Source organism: Chaetodon trifascialis, chromosome 3 (genome assembly GCF_039877785.1).
Source record: "Chaetodon trifascialis isolate fChaTrf1 chromosome 3, fChaTrf1.hap1, whole genome shotgun sequence".
Taxonomy (NCBI): Eukaryota; Metazoa; Chordata; class Actinopteri; order Chaetodontiformes; family Chaetodontidae; genus Chaetodon; species Chaetodon trifascialis.
Window position 1 is genome coordinate 19,709,500 of NC_092058.1, and position 19,551 is coordinate 19,729,050.

General features: G+C 42.5%; 1 protein-coding gene across 2 annotated transcripts in view; it reads right to left on the reverse strand.

The window, feature by feature from the left end:
- Positions 1-19,200, reverse strand: part of LOC139329476 (histone deacetylase 7-like) — a 40,732-nt gene extending 21,532 nt beyond the window's left edge. The window contains exons 1-7 of one of the 2 annotated variants that reach the window (XM_070959818.1): positions 19,010-19,200; positions 2,983-3,167; positions 2,778-2,865; positions 2,160-2,274; positions 1,934-2,013; positions 844-957; positions 550-641 (exon numbers count right to left, since the gene is read on the reverse strand). In XM_070959818.1, coding sequence (XP_070815919.1) covers positions 550-641; positions 844-957; positions 1,934-2,013; positions 2,160-2,274; positions 2,778-2,865; positions 2,983-3,114 — 621 coding nt within the window. In that variant the 5' untranslated portion in view covers positions 3,115-3,167; positions 19,010-19,200. Of the gene's footprint in view, positions 1-549; positions 666-843; positions 958-1,933; positions 2,014-2,159; positions 2,275-2,777; positions 2,866-2,982; positions 3,168-19,009 lie in introns of those variants that run through there. The other variant, XM_070959817.1, reaches the window with a different exon arrangement.
- Between the last annotated feature and the right edge of the window lie 351 nt (positions 19,201-19,551).

Here is a 19,551-nt window from a genome sequence, read left to right on the forward strand (position 1 = left end):
GTACAGATAATCACATCAAGTTATCACATAATCTGGCAAGATTTCTATATACACAATATAATACCATACCTTACGATACTATATTATCAATATACTATATTAACTGTATTGATGTTTAAATTAGATGAGGGGTGATCACGTAACATGTATTTGTACAATGGGCAATCTGGCCTTCTTAAATTTCCCTTTATACAGTATGGGCACCATTACTATACTGCACTTAACACACAATTAACATTCAACTGTGGGTGACTCTCCTTCAGAGAGCAGAGGTAAAATCACAACAACAAAAAAACCCCGACCCCCACTTGTGTCATCATACCGTAAGTAAAAAACAGAAAGGAAACACTTTTTGAAATTATACATAATGGGAATATAAAGCAGAGGTGCATGATGGTTGAACACTTCTTCTCTGTATTGTGTTCACGTGTGCTTGAACAGGATACTAAAGCCTAACCTCAACACTCACTGTATTGCATAATAGCATTGCCAATGTGGATAAGAAAGTTTGCAAAACTGCTCTAATATAAATACAAAAGAAGGGCTCACCTCATGAGCCAGTGAGCCGTTATCTGAATGGAGGCTGTCGTTAGGTGAGCTGCATCCTGATGCTGGGGTGCTGCTGCTGCTGGGAGAAGAATCTGGGTGACAGAATTGAGACACACCTATCAACCCAGAGCAGATGTGTTCATACAACACAGAAAGATGCACATGGCAATAAAGGAAATGAATCAAATTGTGTCAGCACAGTATATGTATTGTAATTATATGATGCGTTTTCCTAAAAACACATCCTGAAGCATAAGATCATGAGAGTGTTCCAGTTAAATGTAGATATTTTACCACGAGTGTCTGTCCTGTGCTTGACAGCAGGAGGGGCACTGATCTTACGCTGCAGCGGGTTTGGCCTTGTGCTGATCAGCTTCTTTATCTTCCACTTCAGAGTGGGCTCAGACACTGCACACACACAAATATGCAAAAATTAATATGTGGAGAAGCACACACGCAGGCACAGACATAATTATCCCTTTGGTCCCATGAAAAGAAAAGACACCTATTACTGTCAAAGTCAGAGATGATAAACTGACTGATGTCACACATTTTCTGCAGCACCAAGAATGCTCTCACTCAGTAATGCACATGCATAATGACACTCAATTTCCATAAGAAAAAAAGGACGAGATAAAACAATGTGCAGCACACCTGAACCAAGCAAATACCTCAACCCTGGATTTATGGCGTAAAAAAAAAGTTCCATGTTTACATTGGTAAGGCTCTAATAAACCCAAACAAAACACTCAATCAGTGGCTGGCTCAGGGCAGATAAAAGGCAGCTTTGTGTTGTCCCTGAGCCAAAAAAGCATTGGAGGGTGTGTGTGTGTAGTCACCTAAGGGTTCTAGGGCAACGAAAATAAATAGTGGCATTTTGAATGGTTGGTGTACCCGCAGATATGTACAGGAAGATGAAACCACTCCCACTCTCATTCACATGGTGAGGGAGACCTGCTCTGGACTCTCACGCGGTTCATTTTACACATACCTTAGTTAAAGTTATGTAACTGCTTCGCTCTTTGTGTCTTGCTGTCTCTGTTGTTTTTATGACTGTTCAGTCTCTCTATGGCCCTGCAGGCCTGCTGCTTAACAAGTTTCCTTCATCTCACTGGAAAGGACACTCCTGGTCACATTCATTCTCTACCCCACTTTGTCATTCTCCAGTGCAGAAAATGTAACGTAATGACAGTTTGCTGAGACAGTGAAAAGTATCACATTGAACAAAACATCCCACGGAGCTCCGCAGTCAGATCAACTCATATTACACAGAAGTGCTTGGCAGCAGAACGGCCCTGTCATGGAAAATCACCAGTGACCTTCACAGCTTTAACCTCAGGGTGGGAACCCCCAACACAGACGCAAACAACCAGAGGCAACTCACCTGTCCTGCGCAGGACGAGGTCTTTACGCTGTTCACAGGGTGTCGGCTGAGGCTTCGGGGACATGTCAGGAACTGGTAGCCTAGGTAACCAAAATAATATTGGATGGACTGCTTCACTCATGAGACGATGCGAGGAGATTTGCTTTAATTTTTAATATTAACGTTACTGTATTTCATTTATTAAAATCTGAATATTTTGTGAAAACTGCCTGTTTGTCTCTCTCACCTGTATCCTGATGTAGGACTGCAGTGGTTGGGGGTAACCCTGTCATGGGGGGGCTGGCTCTTCATAATTATATGTTCCCGAAGTTTCTGCCTCACCAGAGGACTGGCTACAGCACCTACCAGTCAATAAAGTCACTTCATCAGCAAAAAGACAGTGATTTGCATCATGTTCAGTCATACGATCGGCAGACCTACAGCCAACAGTGGAGCAGATCACATAAAATAATGACAAAATGTTTTGAATAGTGAAATGTGAATAGTTTTTTTCCACATAGTCCTGTATATTAGTGTAGTATCAATAAGAAGTCATGAGACGTCTGAAGGAGGATCCAGGATATCTGTGACTTTCCATCTCCTCATTTCCTCTACACGGTAAAAATAAAACAGCACACAGTGTTTCCTGAAACAAGTGTGTTTGTTTGACTTCGGTTTGATATGAGTACAAATTTCCTTGGAATCTGAGAATACATCACAGTTCTGTTGGAAATCCCCGTTTTTTTATTGAAACCTACAGTGTGCTATGACTCAGACGAAGAGCACGTCAACAACCAAATGGTCTTTCAGGGAACCTACGAAAACACATTACAGTATGGAGAAATACATTACATGTGACACTCACTCTGCTCGTCTTTTTTCTTTCGAATCAGCTGTTGTAGCTCTTCTCTTTTCTCCTCCTCCATCTCTCTTTGCCTGTGTTCAGTGCTATACTGAAAAGAAGAAGAAGAAGAGATATTAACACTGTTTTGCACAAAAAGAGACAAGCATTGCTACCATCACATAGCCTGCTAAGGTGCAAGAGTGCTGACACACAAGTTTGCCCTTACCTGCAAGTGCTGCTGGGAAAACTTGGAGCAATGCTGAGAGGTGAGGGGTCCGAGGAAGAAGGGAGGGCGGGGGGCCAGCATGGCCGAATCTGGGCCTGGATGTAAGAACCTCTGGGTCACACTTAGGTCCATGGGCTGCTTCCCATGTATGGATAATGAAACCTGATTGCTGGCGATCACATCCACTACAGGAGGAGAGAGAGGGAGACAACACCACATCAGTTAGTTGAACAGTATCAATGTCCATGCTTATGGGTGTCAGTGAGGGGTGGGGATTATTGATTTGTCTGTCTTGACACCACAAGTCTCAGATGTCCAGTTAATAATACAAAGAGCCACCTGAGGAAGCATACTTTTAACAGATATTCACAGAAAAAGTCCAAGAATAATTGGAGAGTCATTTACCGCTTGTGCTTTACATAAACATGACCAAGAGTGCGTTCAGGTTATTAGGCATAATTGTATGCCCAGATGTGCTCTTGTACTTGAACTCTGCACATTCACCAGTCATATTTCATTTCATTCAAGTCTTCCTGCCTCAAGTGAACTGGCCATTGTCCAACACTGCATTCAGGAAAGCAAAATAGAGGGGTGTTTGTGTGTGTTGGGGTTGGGGGGGCACAAAAGAAAGAAAGAATGAAGGAAACAGGGTGGGGAGTTGGATTTGAACATTGTGTGGTCAAGGCATTTGGGTCAGGTATATTAATCTGTCATCTCCCTTCCAGGTTTTACTAAAATGAAAGAAATAAAAAGCTAAATTTAGCACAAGTAAGACAATTGAACCAAGCTTTAGTGTCCTAACGAAAGACAGATGTCTTTTTCAAGGTGCAGGAGAATGTGAAAAGGTTTCGATTCATTTATGGAATCCAAGGGCCACCGTACATATGTTCAAGGAACTTTACTTTTCAACTCAAATGATCTCAATGCAGCATGCATGGCACAATATCCACCTGATGGTATGACCTACAAAACATAAGACAGGAAGGCTAATGATAACTGGGAGAGAGGCAACATCAATCTTAAGTTTTGTCATGCTCCATAAAAACAAGACAAAAACATGTGCAATGGTTGCTTTCATACTGTTTTCACGTGTCAATGCGACTGACACCAGAAACCAATAAACATGGAGAGGAATGTTTCGGTACTGACACAAAAGTGTAGACACAAACAATATGGAAGGAGACACCTAGCTCCCTCTGGGGTGGAGGGACAGTGGGAGGGAGGAGAGGACATGGAAATTTACTGAACCCCTATGCCTGAATGACTGCAAACCAAAATATTACTCAACATTACTCATATAATTCCTGTAAGTGGACCCTGGCATAACCTGATGAATTGGGTTACTCACTGAGGACAGCAGTGTAACACAGTAACAGGTTTGCAAGAACAAAGCCACCTCTCACACCCCAATAGTTCATTAAAATATACCTGCGTTGCAATTATTCACTTGCTTTGGGTCTTGGGTCAAGAGATGACAAACCAAACCAACTACACTGATAACGACAATATCAAAATGCCGGGATGACAGATGCAACAGAAGCCGATAAGTCAACTAGATGCTGTTTCTAGCTAAACACACAGTCTGAGTTAAACAAACATTGTTTTGAAGGTTTGGTCTTTAGAGTCTACTGTCAAAATTAATGGTAACTCCAGCAAAAAATGGTGTACTGGACCACAACATTTGCAGAAGTTACAGAGGCAATCAATCAATCAATCAATCAGTCAATCGATCTAACTTTAAGCAGGGTAACAAAGCAGCCCAACACAAACCTCCACATGCAGGCTGCACGCAAGTCCCACCGAAGTTCCCTCCTGCAGGAGCCATACAGTAGAAGACTCAGGCAGTGTTATTTGGCCGTCATTCTCACCAGCAAGACTGACTCAGAGAGAAGAATAATAATGTCTGTGAAGGCGTTCTGGGTTGACAGAATTCCTCTAAAGAAGAAAACACTCCCACGGTCTTATTACTGCAGGTCGAGTGAGACTGACACACAGTAGAACATGAAAAAACAGGCGGGGAGTTAATAAGACCAGAACTATTTACAGCACAAGATAATATCGCACAAATTCAGCCAAATGGTTTCAGTTCTGCTGTCCTGCTTAACAGCCCAATACAGAGCTCTTAATAACGACCCTCTTTCCCCATGTATTCTGTATGTATGAGACAGTGAAAACAGATACACATAAACAAGCTATTGTGTGAAAACAAAAACTTTGATCCATGACTGTTTGATAGACAGCAGGTGACAAGAGTAAAAGTTATGGCTGCAATTTACACGCTTCTTGCGCTGCACAGCTCTCCTGCTTCACTGGAATCCGACCTTGCCAGGTAACTCAAGGATGCCAAGACATGTCAGACAAAGTCGCAGAGACAGAAATATCTAAACCTGTCCCACTTTAAGATGGTGACAGTATATCACTGTTGAAGTTGACAGGGCTTGTTTTTTTAAGCTTTGGATTCTTTTTAGTGTACTTCGAGAAAAAAAAAAAGTGAGAGGTGAAACAGGAAGTACTCGTTACTGGAGAACGGTGTGTTTCGCCAGAAGAATCTATGTGTGTTTTGCAATTTTACAATCAAGGGAGCAGCGGGAGGGTAGTGTGGACTGATTAATCTGCAACACACTCTCTGACACACAAACACACTCGATTACCAAACAAGTCAGCTCCCCCCCCGAGAGAAAGGAAATGATCAGGAAGTCAGTCGTACTTCTCATCTGAACAGAAAAGAAACACCTGCGGTATATTTTTACCCTGAAAATACGCCGAAGACCAGGCTGCGGCAACCATGCATATCTGAATTCTGCAACAATGTGACACTATACGTCCTACGAAAGACACATGGTCTACATTAGCTGACTTGTATTTACTCCATTTCCTGTAAACTTTCTGCAATTTTAAAGGAAAAACCACTCGTCCGCATAAATATGTTTACTGTTCTGAGTTTCTGTACAGACGCTGAAGCTGTGTCTTTAGGCAGACTTTCTTTTTGATTATAAGACTGGACACAAAAACAGTTTTTTGGTCACCACATGATGCATTCAAAGAACCAATTAAGGGTTCATCCAAACTGAGAAGATTTTAAAAGCTGCTGATTACTTCCTATCATCTGACCAAAAGTTTGTTACATTCACAGTATGGACTTGTTTCAACATCACATGACAAAAAAGTAGTGAAACTGTACATGTATTTTTAGCCCACAGTGTTTTCGATGCTCTGCTATTCATCAGCTGCGCTCTAAAAAGGCAACACACATATTTTAAAGCTGAAAAGAAATGCAGTATTATAGATCAAATCTGGAACGCTTTAAAAATAAGGAGAACTGCACCGCGATGAGATCTGTGTGCGTGCTTCTCTGTCTCTCATTTGTGCATTGTGGTGCTAAAAATAGGCAGGAGACAAACTTCTGGTTTCTGTAATAGCATATTCGTTTCACAACCATCATCCTCTTTCTGCGTGCCTTCTGCAGCAACACACTGAAGCACTGACACACACACACACACACACACACACACACCTGCACACATGCACAGGCTTTACTGGTGCACTCACACACATACGCAGAAACACACACTCCAACAGAAACAGTGACTTCCTGTTTCTAAAGTTAGTCTGCACCATAACATCCTCTTGTTTCATTTAGGCAAGAAGAAGCTGCTATTTTGGTTGAAGGGCTTCATTGGCTCATTTCTGCAGCTTGAGAGTTACAGATGTCCTTCAGCAGTATTTATATCCGCACTGCGGCCCTAAAATGTGCTTTGTTTATTGTTGGACTAGAGCGAACTCCACAGTGGTATTGGATGGAGTTATGTCTGGAAGTCACACATCAGGTTAAGTGCTAGTTACTATTTGTACACATAAACACAGGCAGCAGGCTTGAGGTTTATGCTTGGTTAGACGAGCAGCAAAGCAGAAAGAGCAGGAGTTCAGAGACAAAATGTCATGTGAAACATAAACAAATATTTAGAGTTTCTAGTAAGATATCAAGCATGCTAACTTGTGCTGGGAGTGAATTCATTTTGTTTACAACCAAGCTGATGCTGAGCTATGTGTTAACTCGCGCACGCAATCACAATTTTATGACAGCTTCTCCACCACGCCAGCCACCTTCAGCAGCTCCCCCGGCCCACCACCTATCCCTCCGTCCTTTTCTCCGCCCTCCCCCGTCCTTACGTTTAGAGGAATCCACAGCTGTTGGGGACATTCTGTCCCTCTGCTTCCGAGCAGCTGGAGTATCAATCTCCTTATGTGTGCATCCATATGTGCATGTGCTTGTGTGTGTCCATCCTATACGTGCCAAGGTATTAATAACTTGCAGCTGTTTCTTTTGAGTGTACACAACAGGTCTTTGTGTTTGCATAAGTAGGATCTGCTTGTGCGACAGTTGAGGCTGCGTGTACACGTGTATCAGTGTATCAGTGCATCAGTGCCGGCGTATGTTGGTGCTGGTGTATTAATAGCGTCCATTTGTTTCTTCTAGGGGAACACTGTGGCTCTTTGTGCAAGTTTCACTACATGTAACCATGCTGCTTTATTTTTAGTGTCACCTGTCAGTTAACACTTGTGTTATTGTGTGCAATCCTGCAAGTGCGCATATGTTTGATGACACTGAGTTTGCACGTTGCTGTTTCTCGTCATATTAATAGCATCCCACCACTTGTTTTAGGAGTGTGTTACATGTGTGTGTGCTTATAAGTGTATTAATAGCAGTCCCAATTGCCCACACATGCTTCTGTATGTGCATGGCGTGTGTGTGCAAGTGGCTGTCAATAACTTTGGCCTCATATATCAGTCCTACTGCAAATACATGTGGATAGAGAATGAGTTGACTACAGCCAACAACTACGAGTGAGCTGATGACAGTGCATGATGTTGGCTTATCTCAGAATTTGCATATATATTGTTAGCACGTTAGAACAGAAATTGCAGAACATAAATGTTTTACATGCTTTAGTGTATTTGAACTGTAAATACATAAATTTTGTATCCTGACTTATACAAATTTTTGGTTGGTTGCAACTAATTTTTATTTTTCATTATTTGTTTGGATATTGTTTTGCTATTAAAGTCAAAAAATGTCGACCACAATTTCCCAGAGCCCAAAGCTATGACTTTAAATTGCTTCCTTTGTATGCAAAGCACAAAAGTATTCAATTTACTATAACACAAAACAAAGAAAAGCATTAAATCCTTATATTGATGAAGGTGGAACCAGACAATCTTTGGGATTTTTACTTAAAAAAAATCTAATGATTATTCGATTATTCCAAATAGTTGCATATTAATTGTCTTTCAATCGTCAGGAAATTTGAGGAATCCTTGTCAAAAATGTTTGTCTTGTAAATAATGCTCTTTATTATCAGATGTCTAGCATTTGTTAATAATGGCAACCAATTCTGTAAAGCATATGACGCAGCTCATTTCCTCCTGCCCCCGTGGCTTATGAAGTAACAACTTATTGTGCTGCAACATAAGCCATACATGCCTATACTGGACTGTCAACAGGATGAAAGCACAAACAAATATGAGAGTCTTTCATCGTCTAGTCTTTTCTATCACGGTCATCTGTTTTGTTCCGTCTCTACCATGCTCTTCAATCAAAGGTTCAGAGGTCAGACAGTTGCAAGACTTCTCTCGATGTTGTGTCCCTAAGGGGGCGCAGGAAAAAGATGAGGGGTCGCCAGCACGCTGCAGAGTTGTGTGTATATGAGTGTCAGAAACCAGCCAGCCTGCTCTTCAGTGTGATACTGCAGCTTTCTTTCTCACAACCAAAACAAAGTGACAATTGTTGAAATGGTTTCATTTTTTTCTCCCATGGCTTCCAAAGGGTCATCTTTTTTTGTATGGGGAAAACAGAGCTAAATTCAGCTCAGGGTGCTGTCATAAGGTTGGCATGAGACTGAAACTCTGCCTTGCCTGAGGACACACACAATGTTTTCCTGCTCAAAGAACTGACATTGAGACTTTCATGACCGAGCAGGTGCTCCTCAGTGTTGACACAGTACATTAGTGCTAATACACTCCCTCACTCAGACATACCACACACAAATTATTGCCTTAACATTGCCCTCAATTATGCAAAGTAAGACAAGAGCCAACATTTCACCTGACAGGAACACCACCTGACTTCCTCTATGTACTTCAAAAGAAAATAAGCATGTCTAAGTATGGACTGATTCAGGTCAGTGGTCTGTGGCCGTCATCTCCACCTACACACATCCACCCATGCTGAGCGATCCTGCCATTACCAGTTTTCACCTGGAGGAATGTGGCCTTTACACACCTCCACTCACAGACATATTTTTGAAATGTAAAAACTCAGCACCTGGCATAAGGATGATTTGACTGAGAGAACAGGTTTTCATGCCCACTTCCTACTTTCATGTTTGCCCATGTGTCTGCAGTATACTATGTATAACTGCCTGTTATTGCACCCTAGGTTAGAGGGCTATGTACACAGAAGGGCTTCTTTGTTTCAAGTACACCCTACTTCCAGTCAGAGTACAGTTACTGTCTTCTGGTACTCGCATACTTTTACTGCTGGTTTTGATAAAGTTACTGTCTCTGTTTGAACTTTGTTGATTCCCTAATACTATCCATCTTTTGCCCCCTCTCTCTTTCTCTTGGTCTCTCTCACACACACTCACATGATACACAAACAGAGCCATGAACCCATCGCTGTTTTTTTGAGGAGCAGAGTGTATCAGTAGTCAGCTGAGTTGATCTTAAATCGGGAACAGGAAATGTGATCTGGGGCTCTGGCCGGTCCAGAACACTGTCCCTATTGTCAGCGCGCTGCTGTGGCTCACACTGGGAAAACACTGGGGACTTTCAAAGGTTATCTGTTCTGGGAAAAGGTTGATATTCACTTTCACAACTCCCCTGCAGCACAAAGGTATACCCAAAATGTATTATCTGATGATGGCCTGATCACTAAATATGACTTTGTCTTGTCTTGCGTTTCTTATTATACATGTAAAGACCTTCCTGGGTTCGATAAAGAATCAGTCAGCGTTTACTCAACTTGGGTCGTGGAAAATACAGTGGAAAAAGTGATTAATCCACAGGTCGTGGAAGGTCCCCCACTGGTCATTTGAGTCATCAATGCAGGATGGAAATTTAAAATAAAAAAAACCCACTTAACTTTTAATGACCTCAACTCATCAAGCTGAAGACATTGTGAACACCTGTCCCACCTACAGCTGAATCGATTAGTCATTTAATCAATTAGCCAACAGCTACAAAGTGAGTCAGCAACTAGTTTGGTAATTGATTATTTATCATTTCAGTCTTCATTCTAAGCAATAAGCCAAACATTGTTGGACTGCTGATTGGACAAAACAAGGCACTTTAAGCCATCAGTTTGTGCTTTGTGTGAAATTGCAACTGGAATCTTTCACTATTTTCTGATATTTTAACGATTTAACAATTAATCAACTAATAAATAATTAATCCATAGGTCAATCAATGATGAGAATAATTGTTAGTTGCAGCCCCAGATCCCGTCTTACCAAAATCTCAACAATTAAAAGTTTCATCGACTAGTCAGCTGACAGAAAATGAATCTGGTCACTGATTAACCTTTCAGTCATTTTGCAAGAAATTTTGAAATGATAGTGATCTGAATATCTTTGGGTTAGGACTGATGGTCAGATAAAATGAGCATTTTATAAACAAAAAAAAATCCAAATCAACAATTCAAGAAAATAAGGAGGTCGATTCATTAATGAATGAATGTCATCTTTACAGCAGCCCACCTCCAGCACACAGTTTGTGTCACAAATGGAGTTGAATCTTCAGAAAAGGCTTCAAATAAACATGATCATCTCATATGTTTTAAATAACTTAAATGACTGGAGGGTTACAGAGGCTTCATACCTCAAGAGCAAGTCAAAACAACACTGACTGCTAGCAACCACACTGCAGTGCAACTGACTAATAAGAGTCATATGAATTGTAAGTGTCACCTTGCAACTAGTCAGGCCACAGTATGACTCACAGCTGATGCCAGGTGGAGAAGGAAAGAAACTATGTTGACATCAAAATGTCTTGGTGTACATGAATGTAGACAAACCCTACGGACGGAGAGACAAACAGAATTCCTGACTCTCCAGTGTCTGTGGGAGTATTTTGCCTTTTCGCTTAGATGATGGTGGTAAAGTTTCACTTCAACCTTCAGCCATATCAATTCATTGTTTGTGACTATGACAAGGCTCCACCCGGAGGCTGTCACAACTTGTGGAGCGAAGGGGCCTTTGTGATCAACAGTTGGAGTAAGATGACACCGATCATGTAGCATAAAGGGCTGTTATAGTCATCAAAGTCATTATTCAGTGATCTGCTTTTGTAAACACACATGCCTCGATAAAGTATTTGCACGTTGCAGAGACAACCATGCATGCACGCAGGCAGGCGTTTCCCAATTCAAAGCAATGGTGATCACTGCTGGTTATGTGAGATGATGAGAGGAAAAATGAAGGAGTGATGGAGAGATTTAAATCATCATCATCAGCATCAGAAAGGGGGCAGAGGAGCGGAGGGGGTGTCGATTCCTTGGCATGGCCCACATGAAACTAATGTAACTGTATCCCCGCAACAACACTGAGGCTATGACCTCATCCCGTCCAGAGAGGGAACCTGGACACATGAGAACATTACTGCACGCATGGCTGCCAATTGTGTGTGTGTGTGTGTGTGTGTGTGTGTGTGTGCGTGTGTGCGTGCATGCGTGCGTGTGTGTGTGTGTGTAGGTTTTCATTTTCTCGGGACTGAAGGGACTTGGGTGGGATCTAACAATTTTAACGACTTTTTTCATAATACAGCACACACATTCAAACACAGCTGCCCACCCCTCGGTCCATCAAACAACCAAACATTTGTTGCCTTGTAGTGAATGAGTCAACTTTTCAATGACGTTATAGGCAGAAATACATCCAGTAGGAAATTCTACACTTGCACTCACAATGAGGCCTTAATGCCATAATTACACAATTATTTGCCCTATTTATCGCCTAAAGATAGTCATGTTGCCTGTCAGATTAGGATAATAGACAGGGCACCTTGAGTTTCACACAGTCAATTAAGCAGTCTATCAGGCAGCTAATAAGGTATTAACTCGCTCAAACTGAAGCATCTGACTCTGAGCCATGACCTCACGACGTGGTCCCTTTAATTTTGGAAATTATTATGACCTCATTTTTTTTATTACTATGTCTTCTGATGAAAGGTGCAAACACCTATCTGCAACTGAAAGTCTCAGCCAGGTGAGCTCTTACACCTGTTGAGCTCGGACACACGCCAGAAGAAGACTTTCCTGATCCCACACCGGGAAATTAAGCAGGAGAAGAAGAAGGCTGATAACACAAATGTAACCTAGCATTGGCAGAGCTTATAGACACTGGGCAACTGAAATTGACGTTTTTGCCACAAAACGAGATAAACAGGTATTTCAGTTCAAGCATTTCAGCTGACGCGAGTTCTTGTACACAACGAAGCAGTACAGTAACAGTCTAACAGTAAAAGCCTGAAAAATATAGTTACAAGTTTTAAGTTTTGCTAGCTGCTTCACAGGGCATGTTAGCAAATAAGCATCGCCTACCTTTTCGAGGTGAAGTTCAAGCGCGAGGTGCTGACAGGCAGGCTTAAAGTAGCGACAGCAACTCAGAGAAAAAACAAAGATGGGTAAACACTGTCTACCCTTGTCATCTCGGCTCTTTTTTTTTTTTTTTTGCTAGACTGCTTGTGTCAAGTTCGCTGGCTCGTGCTCTGGAATAAAATAAAAAACGCTGGTTCCAGCCGCCAGCGCGCGCCGCTGTCAGGGCTGTGTGCACGCGGTAAATTCAGCTCAGCACTTCAGAAATGTTCCGCTAATTTTGGTCAAAGACAGGCCGTCCACCGTCCCCGCGAGCGGCTCACCACTTATCTGTCCCCTCCTCACTGTCGCTGATAAAAACCTGCTCGGAGTCTCACTTTCATCCGTGTCCATGTGTGCTGCTGGTGTGAGGGCTCCATCTGCTGAGCTCAGCCGGGAAAGGACGCCCTGTGTGTGTGTGTGTGTGTGTGTGTGTGTGTGTGTGTGTGTTTGTGTGTGTGTGTGTGTGTGTGTGTTTGTGTGGACGCGCACATAGCTTACCTGTACAACAGCGGACCTCCGCGTCCTTGAGTCTATTTTGAGAGATAGTGGACAGGCTACACGCTGAGGGGACCTGCAGTCGACATAAACATTATCTTGTAACTTGTACCGGTGACTGTCCCTTGTTTGCTGGTACACAATGACACAAGATTGCTAATTCTTGAGGTAATAAAAATCCACATTTAGCAATCTAGTTTTGCCATCAACACAATTGTGTATCAAAAAGGTTTCAAGAAAGCAGCAAATCCTCCAGTAGAATTTTTACATCCACTTTACAACAAATGTGCTCTTCCTGGTGCAGGGACCCATTAAACCTCTTTTATATGGATGTCCGAGCTCTCATTGAATTCTTGATGCTGCTAACATAACAAGAATCTGTGTTTATTGTCCTCTCTAACGTACCCTTTTCCTGGTTTTGTTGTATTGCATTTTTATTTTGGGATGTGACCGAAGCCAGTAGCAGAATTGGACAGACACACAAGCATACAGACAACAAATTTGCTCTTAATTTACACAGTGCTGCTGCCCATTCTCACATGTCTTCTCCCAAACTGAACTCTCACTGTCCCTCATTCTGCTTGTGACCAAGTCCAAAAAAAAGAAAGTCAACATCATTGGCTCCATCAAGATAAACCAGTGTGGGACAAACCAACTAGTATAAGACGGTGAGCTGAGCCAATCTTTTATTTCATGTGACCCAGGCTGGTCCTGGGAGTCAATAAGTTTGTCGTTGTTTAGTTAAATTATGTACCTAAGGGGGAAATTATGGCTTGGTCTTAAAAAAAATTGCTATCAACAACACTCAGTCTAATTTCAACAACAGTATGTCTTTTCCCCCGTGCTCTTGGCAGGACTTGACAGTCCATCCCCCAGTCACGGGGCTGGCTGTGGCCTGAATAATTTGAGATACGCACAAGCAAATTGAATTTTATAGCAAATCTGCCATTTTGAACAGCACATGCTTGAGACAGAGCTTCTTCTATTTGCCGATGTGAAGCATAACTGTTGCTACTTAAGTCACATTTTCAGAGAAATTAGCTAATTTGAAACAGGTTCTGTTCATCATATTTATATATATGTGTTTATTTAGTCGCTGTTTTGTTATGGCCTTTACATATAAGTTCATGAACCATTATCAGCATGTCATTATTCATATTAATCACGTCAACATAGGTCTCTGAATTGCTGCTTTGCCGTTACGACACCCGTTGTGCAAACTGCACGCTGACACATGTAGAAACTGATGGCTATTAGTAGGTGCCAAAGCTGTCTCTCACTACCTTTGCAGTGCCACTGCAGGATAGCATGCAAGTGTTTGGAGGTGTGGGGGTCTGTCAGCTGACCTGTCTGTGTGTATGACTGACTGGATCATCGACCCCCTCAGCAGAAAACATCCCCACCTTACAGCACAGTGAGAGTTTGAGTGAGATGCTGTGGAAAACTCATCCTCCAAATCTTGTCAGATGCTCACAGAGATGCATTTTTTTTTTTGCAGATCGCCCAAGAGAATAAAAACAAAACAAAACGTGAAAGCCAGAACAGTGACGAAGGAAAAGACATATATAGCACACGTATGACTCCAAGGTGGAGTTTTGTGGCCAGTGGGGTTCACTCCTCTTCCAGTCACAGGAAGCAAGTCGGAATGAGAGGAATGCAGTCAGGCAATGCGGTGATGGAGGGAGCAGCAGTTGCAGGGCAGATTGCCAAAGAGAGCGAAAGAAAAGGAGGGAGTTGGGGAAAAGATAGGGAGAGTGAGAAAGTGATTAGAAAAGGCTGGGGAGCGAGTAATTACGATGCACACATTGGGACGCTGGGATGCCTCCAGAGCCAGAGACACACTCACACACCAGAACAAAAGGCCAGCAGTGGCTCTCCTACCTGCATGCAGTGCGAGTGTAATTGTTCTCTCTGATATGGACAGTCTGATGTGGACAATGTGCGTGATATTGGAGGAGTCACAGACGGAAATGCCACAGTGCATTAGTGTGACCCGCGGAATGCGTGGAGTTATCAACTGAACAGATTTCCTGGTAATGGGCGGAGGCTGGGAGCCCACAAACAAGAATTTGTTTTTTAATATCCAGGGTGGTCATTTACCTTACCGACAACACATACACACACGTGCATGCAGATACACAGCTTTTCTTTGGTTTGTGTCAGATTGACCTTTTGTAACTACTGTGACAGTTGCACTTTTTTGTATTTGTTGTGAGGTCATGTCAATTCTAAAATCTAAAATCACAAATTTGTCTCAGAGGGCTTTACGACATGTTCAACACTACAATTAGCCTCATGTTTCAGGTGAAGGAAGCTCCACAAAAAGCCGTTAAGAGGAAAAAAAAGGTGACTCCTCAGGAAGAGCAGTAGAAGAGAGATACCTCTGACATGAAATACTTGTCATATGGACAGATTAGAGAGAATTAGTAGGAGTAAAGTCATAAACTACTAAGCAACAGTGACTGAAAGCTGCAGTAATCAATATTTTTAGATTAAGACTTCATTAAATCCCATGTTGTATTTGAAATGGGTCACTTCTAGCGTTGAACCCGCGGAGAGTCATCTGTATCTCTGTAAGGCGAGTTGTTTGCACATTACTTTGGTTTTACTGTAACTTTTTGTCGCTGCTCTCATCAACCCAGCAGCAGAGAAGCTCTGATAAACCCACTGTTTGCAAACTGCTCAACACCAAACAGCAGCCAGACAAAGTTACAGTTGCAACTCGCTGGTGAACACAGTGGAGTATTGGACAGCTAAAGAGTGAGAACCTGCAGGAGTTGGTGGAGACCAGAACTTTACCACAACTTCGTGTGATATGTTGTCAGTGTTTGACCCCCAAGTGGCCAAAAAAATGCAGCTTTAAATGACCAGTTAACGTGGACTACTAGAAAGAAATTCAGTTAAACGTTGAATCTATGGATCATTACCTTGTTGTATACCTAAAAGAAAAAAAAGATCTATAACGTATGTTAAACAGTGGTTGTGGAAATGCATCGTTTCCAGTCCAGGGCACATGTTCAGGTAAGACCCGCTACGCTCTAGCTAGCAGCTGTGTGGTAACTTTGAACTGAGAAGGCGCTGGAGGCTGCTCGCAGCGGTGGGCAGCCTCCACAGCCTTTCCATTCCCAACAGCAAGTCAAAGTCAACCCACAGAGGGGATAGATAGACGGCGCTCGCCTAGTTTCTCTGGAAACTCACTGCGATGCTGTAAAGTGTTGCTTTACAACACCTTCGCACTCCTGAGAGCACACATGTTGAAAAAGGTCAAAACACAGTTCAGAATAATGCGTACCACTTTGAAAAGGTTTGTCACATGCCTTTTAGATACTATGCATGTCAACCTAAACTAACCTGTGAAAAGGGCAATTTCACTGGAGCTCCTGTGAACTTAATCGTCATTTTGAAAAGCATTTACGATGTCTGTTTATGAGAATATAGACAAGTTCAGAACTTTTCTTCGGTAAACGTCCCATAGCCAAATATAATGAGAGAAACAAAAAAAATCCACACAAAAACCTTGGCCTGGATAGTAGGGTGTTAACAGGGAGAAACGGGGAAAAAGCAACAACTTATCATTAACATGTACTTTATGCTTAATGCTAAATGTGGTTTTCATCTCTGTACAGTGCTTTCTGAGCCTACTTGAACCACCTCTTCTCTGAAAAAATCCATCAGACAGTTTTTCCCTGCACACTTCAAACTTCTCCATGGCTGTTACATTCAAATTAGATCAAATTCTTGCAGTAAAAATACTTTTCCACAAGGTGGTGGCACTCAAATAACTGACTGCATCTATTGTTTGTTATCTAAACACAAACAACAGCCTGTTCAGGTGCGTCAGTTGGAAGTGAACTGACTGTTGGCCACTCATTGGTATCATGCATGTCAACCAGTAATCTTCCTTCTTCATCCCTTTACGGTGGTCACTCGACCTTGGCAGCCTCTGCTCTAATAAAGAAGCCTCTTCAGACCAGAAGGAGCTAAATGAGAGATGATCTGTTTTGGATCCCTGACTGTGTAGTCTTGTTCAGTGACCCTGAGAGAGGAAGAGTCCCCGAGGGCCACATCCAGCTGACTGTGGCCTTTTAACCTGCTGCCCCTCAAACCAAACAAGCCAAGAGTTTGATGATTTATCACAAAGACAGAAATATAGACTGAAGTTTTTTCATACAGCTCACTGAGACTGATTTCCCACACATCGGGCAGAACATTTCTTTGTTCCCCCCCAGTACAATCAAATACAGCTTCAATATGTTCTCACTTTCCGTTATAATTAATCTATTATTTTCTCGGTTAATGTATTGATAATTTGGTCTGTAAAGTGTCAGCATATAGTGAAAAATGCTTATCAGAAGTCCTCAAGATGGACTTTAGATGGTTGCATTCTGGCTTAGAAATGCATTACGATTAATGAGTTATCCCAAGTTTTAATTTTTGATCAATGCACCAATCATTTCAGCTCTCGTTCTCCCTATAAATCCGTGCATGACTCAGTATGATACAAGGTGCTTTTTGCTAATAAAGACTTTAGTTCAACAACGTTTATGAGATTTTAAATGCGACTTAAGTGAAACATTGCATTCCTTGGAACTTTAAAAGAAACACCATACATAAGTTTGGGCAGGATGGCTTCTGTCCAAGGTGCGTCTTTAAGCTGTAGTTTGTAGCAGTATTAAACTCCCCACAACAGTTATTTGCATTTGACACTGCTGGCATAAAATAAACCATGAATGTCATCCTTACACCCCCCTCATTTCCAGAGAGAACACATAGGAGTTACACTCTGATTTATAGCTCAACAAACCACGTAGACAAGTCTCTAAAAATGGAGCAGCACGGGAGAGTAAAAATAGAGCGAAAGTTTAGTGTTTTGGGCGAGAGAGCGAGCAAAGGCTGAGGCAGGCATTTCATCTTATGCAGCAAGATTTATGCACAGTGCACAAAAACAAGGAGGGGAGGTGAAAAGCTAAACTTGCTACCAGCTCTGCTAATGTTTTACTTACTTTCTCATCATTTCTAATGGAACGATAATGTTTTAAGCATGTGCTGGTGGTGATGTGATGTGCAGATTTCTGTAAAATGATGTGTCAGTGGGCAAAAAAAAAAAACATATATGCAGGCACAAGCAAGATTTGACAACTCAGGCATGTTATTGCTCCCTTACATCTTTGCTCCCTGCTGGTAGTGTCCTTGCTTGAAAGTAGAGGACAGCCAGTGTGGTGACAGCAGCTTAATTAACTCTCACTGCGTCAACCAAATCTACTTCCAACCTTTCTCTGAACAACTTCTCACTCTCATCTCCCGTCCCTCTCTGCTTGTCTTCCTCAGCGTTGCAGTGAGGGACTGTTGTTGTGTGTCTCCTCAGTCAGTCTCAGCACTCTCATACTTTCATGGACAGACTAGCTCTCCGGGGTGGGTGGGTCTGTTTCCAATTTTCTCCCCTTCCCTGTCCTGAGAAACGACACTTCCAAAACCAAACAAATAAAACCCAAAAAATGAGGTAGGATTTCTTTTCCTGTTGCGCACCACAATGCGCGTCTTGCACATTTTATGTGTCAACGTGATTTTGAAGCATTTGCAGTGGTATCAGAGCAGAGGGCAGCCGCTACACTGAATGCAGAACAAACCCAAGCGTCTCACAGCTGAAGGCAGCCAAAGCTGACCATCTGCCGGCAGTAGTAGTGAAGATGAACCAAAGCAACAACTGGACCCAGAATCTTTCATCTGGGCAAAACTGTGTCCACATCTGCAAAACTGCCAGCTAAAATCCTCTATTCAGTGCAATACATAAAAGGTTATTTCCTGGTGACACACAGTCATTGGAGGACACATTTTTCACACAGCTGTTACACATTCTTTCACAGACAGATCTATTTTGTGCAAATGTGTACCATCTCCTACCTGTTTTTGGGTGCTGACATCCAGTGGAAGGTCCCTCCGTGCTGCCACAGCAGTCCGGTCGGTCAGAGAGGCAGCAGTCGGACAGGCTGGGAGGTTCGGGGAGACGATAGATCCTGCTTTGACAGGGGAGTGGTGCTGCAGCGCTGGAGCCCGGCTGTGCACTGACAGAGGGAGTCACAGTCAACTGTTTGATACAACGGGCTCCCTCTGACTTTTCTGTGTCTTGCACTTCCTCTCATGTGAGCTTAACTATCTCTGTCTCTCTTTTTTCTGTCTCTTTCTCTCTCTCTCTCTCTCTCTCTCTCTCTCTCACTTAATCACTCCCCCTACTTTTTTTTTTTTTTTCAGAGAAGACACAGTTGCCCTGCCCTATCAGCCCCCTGCAACTTTTTGTCAGTGCTGCCCCTGCACCAGAAGCTCTGGGGATGGAGGGAGGGAGGGGGGTTGTGGAGGTTGTGTGTATGTCTCACTTTGTGTGTGTGTGTGTGTGTGTGTGTGTGTGTGTGTGTGTGTGTGTGTATGTGTGTGTGTGTGCGTGTGCG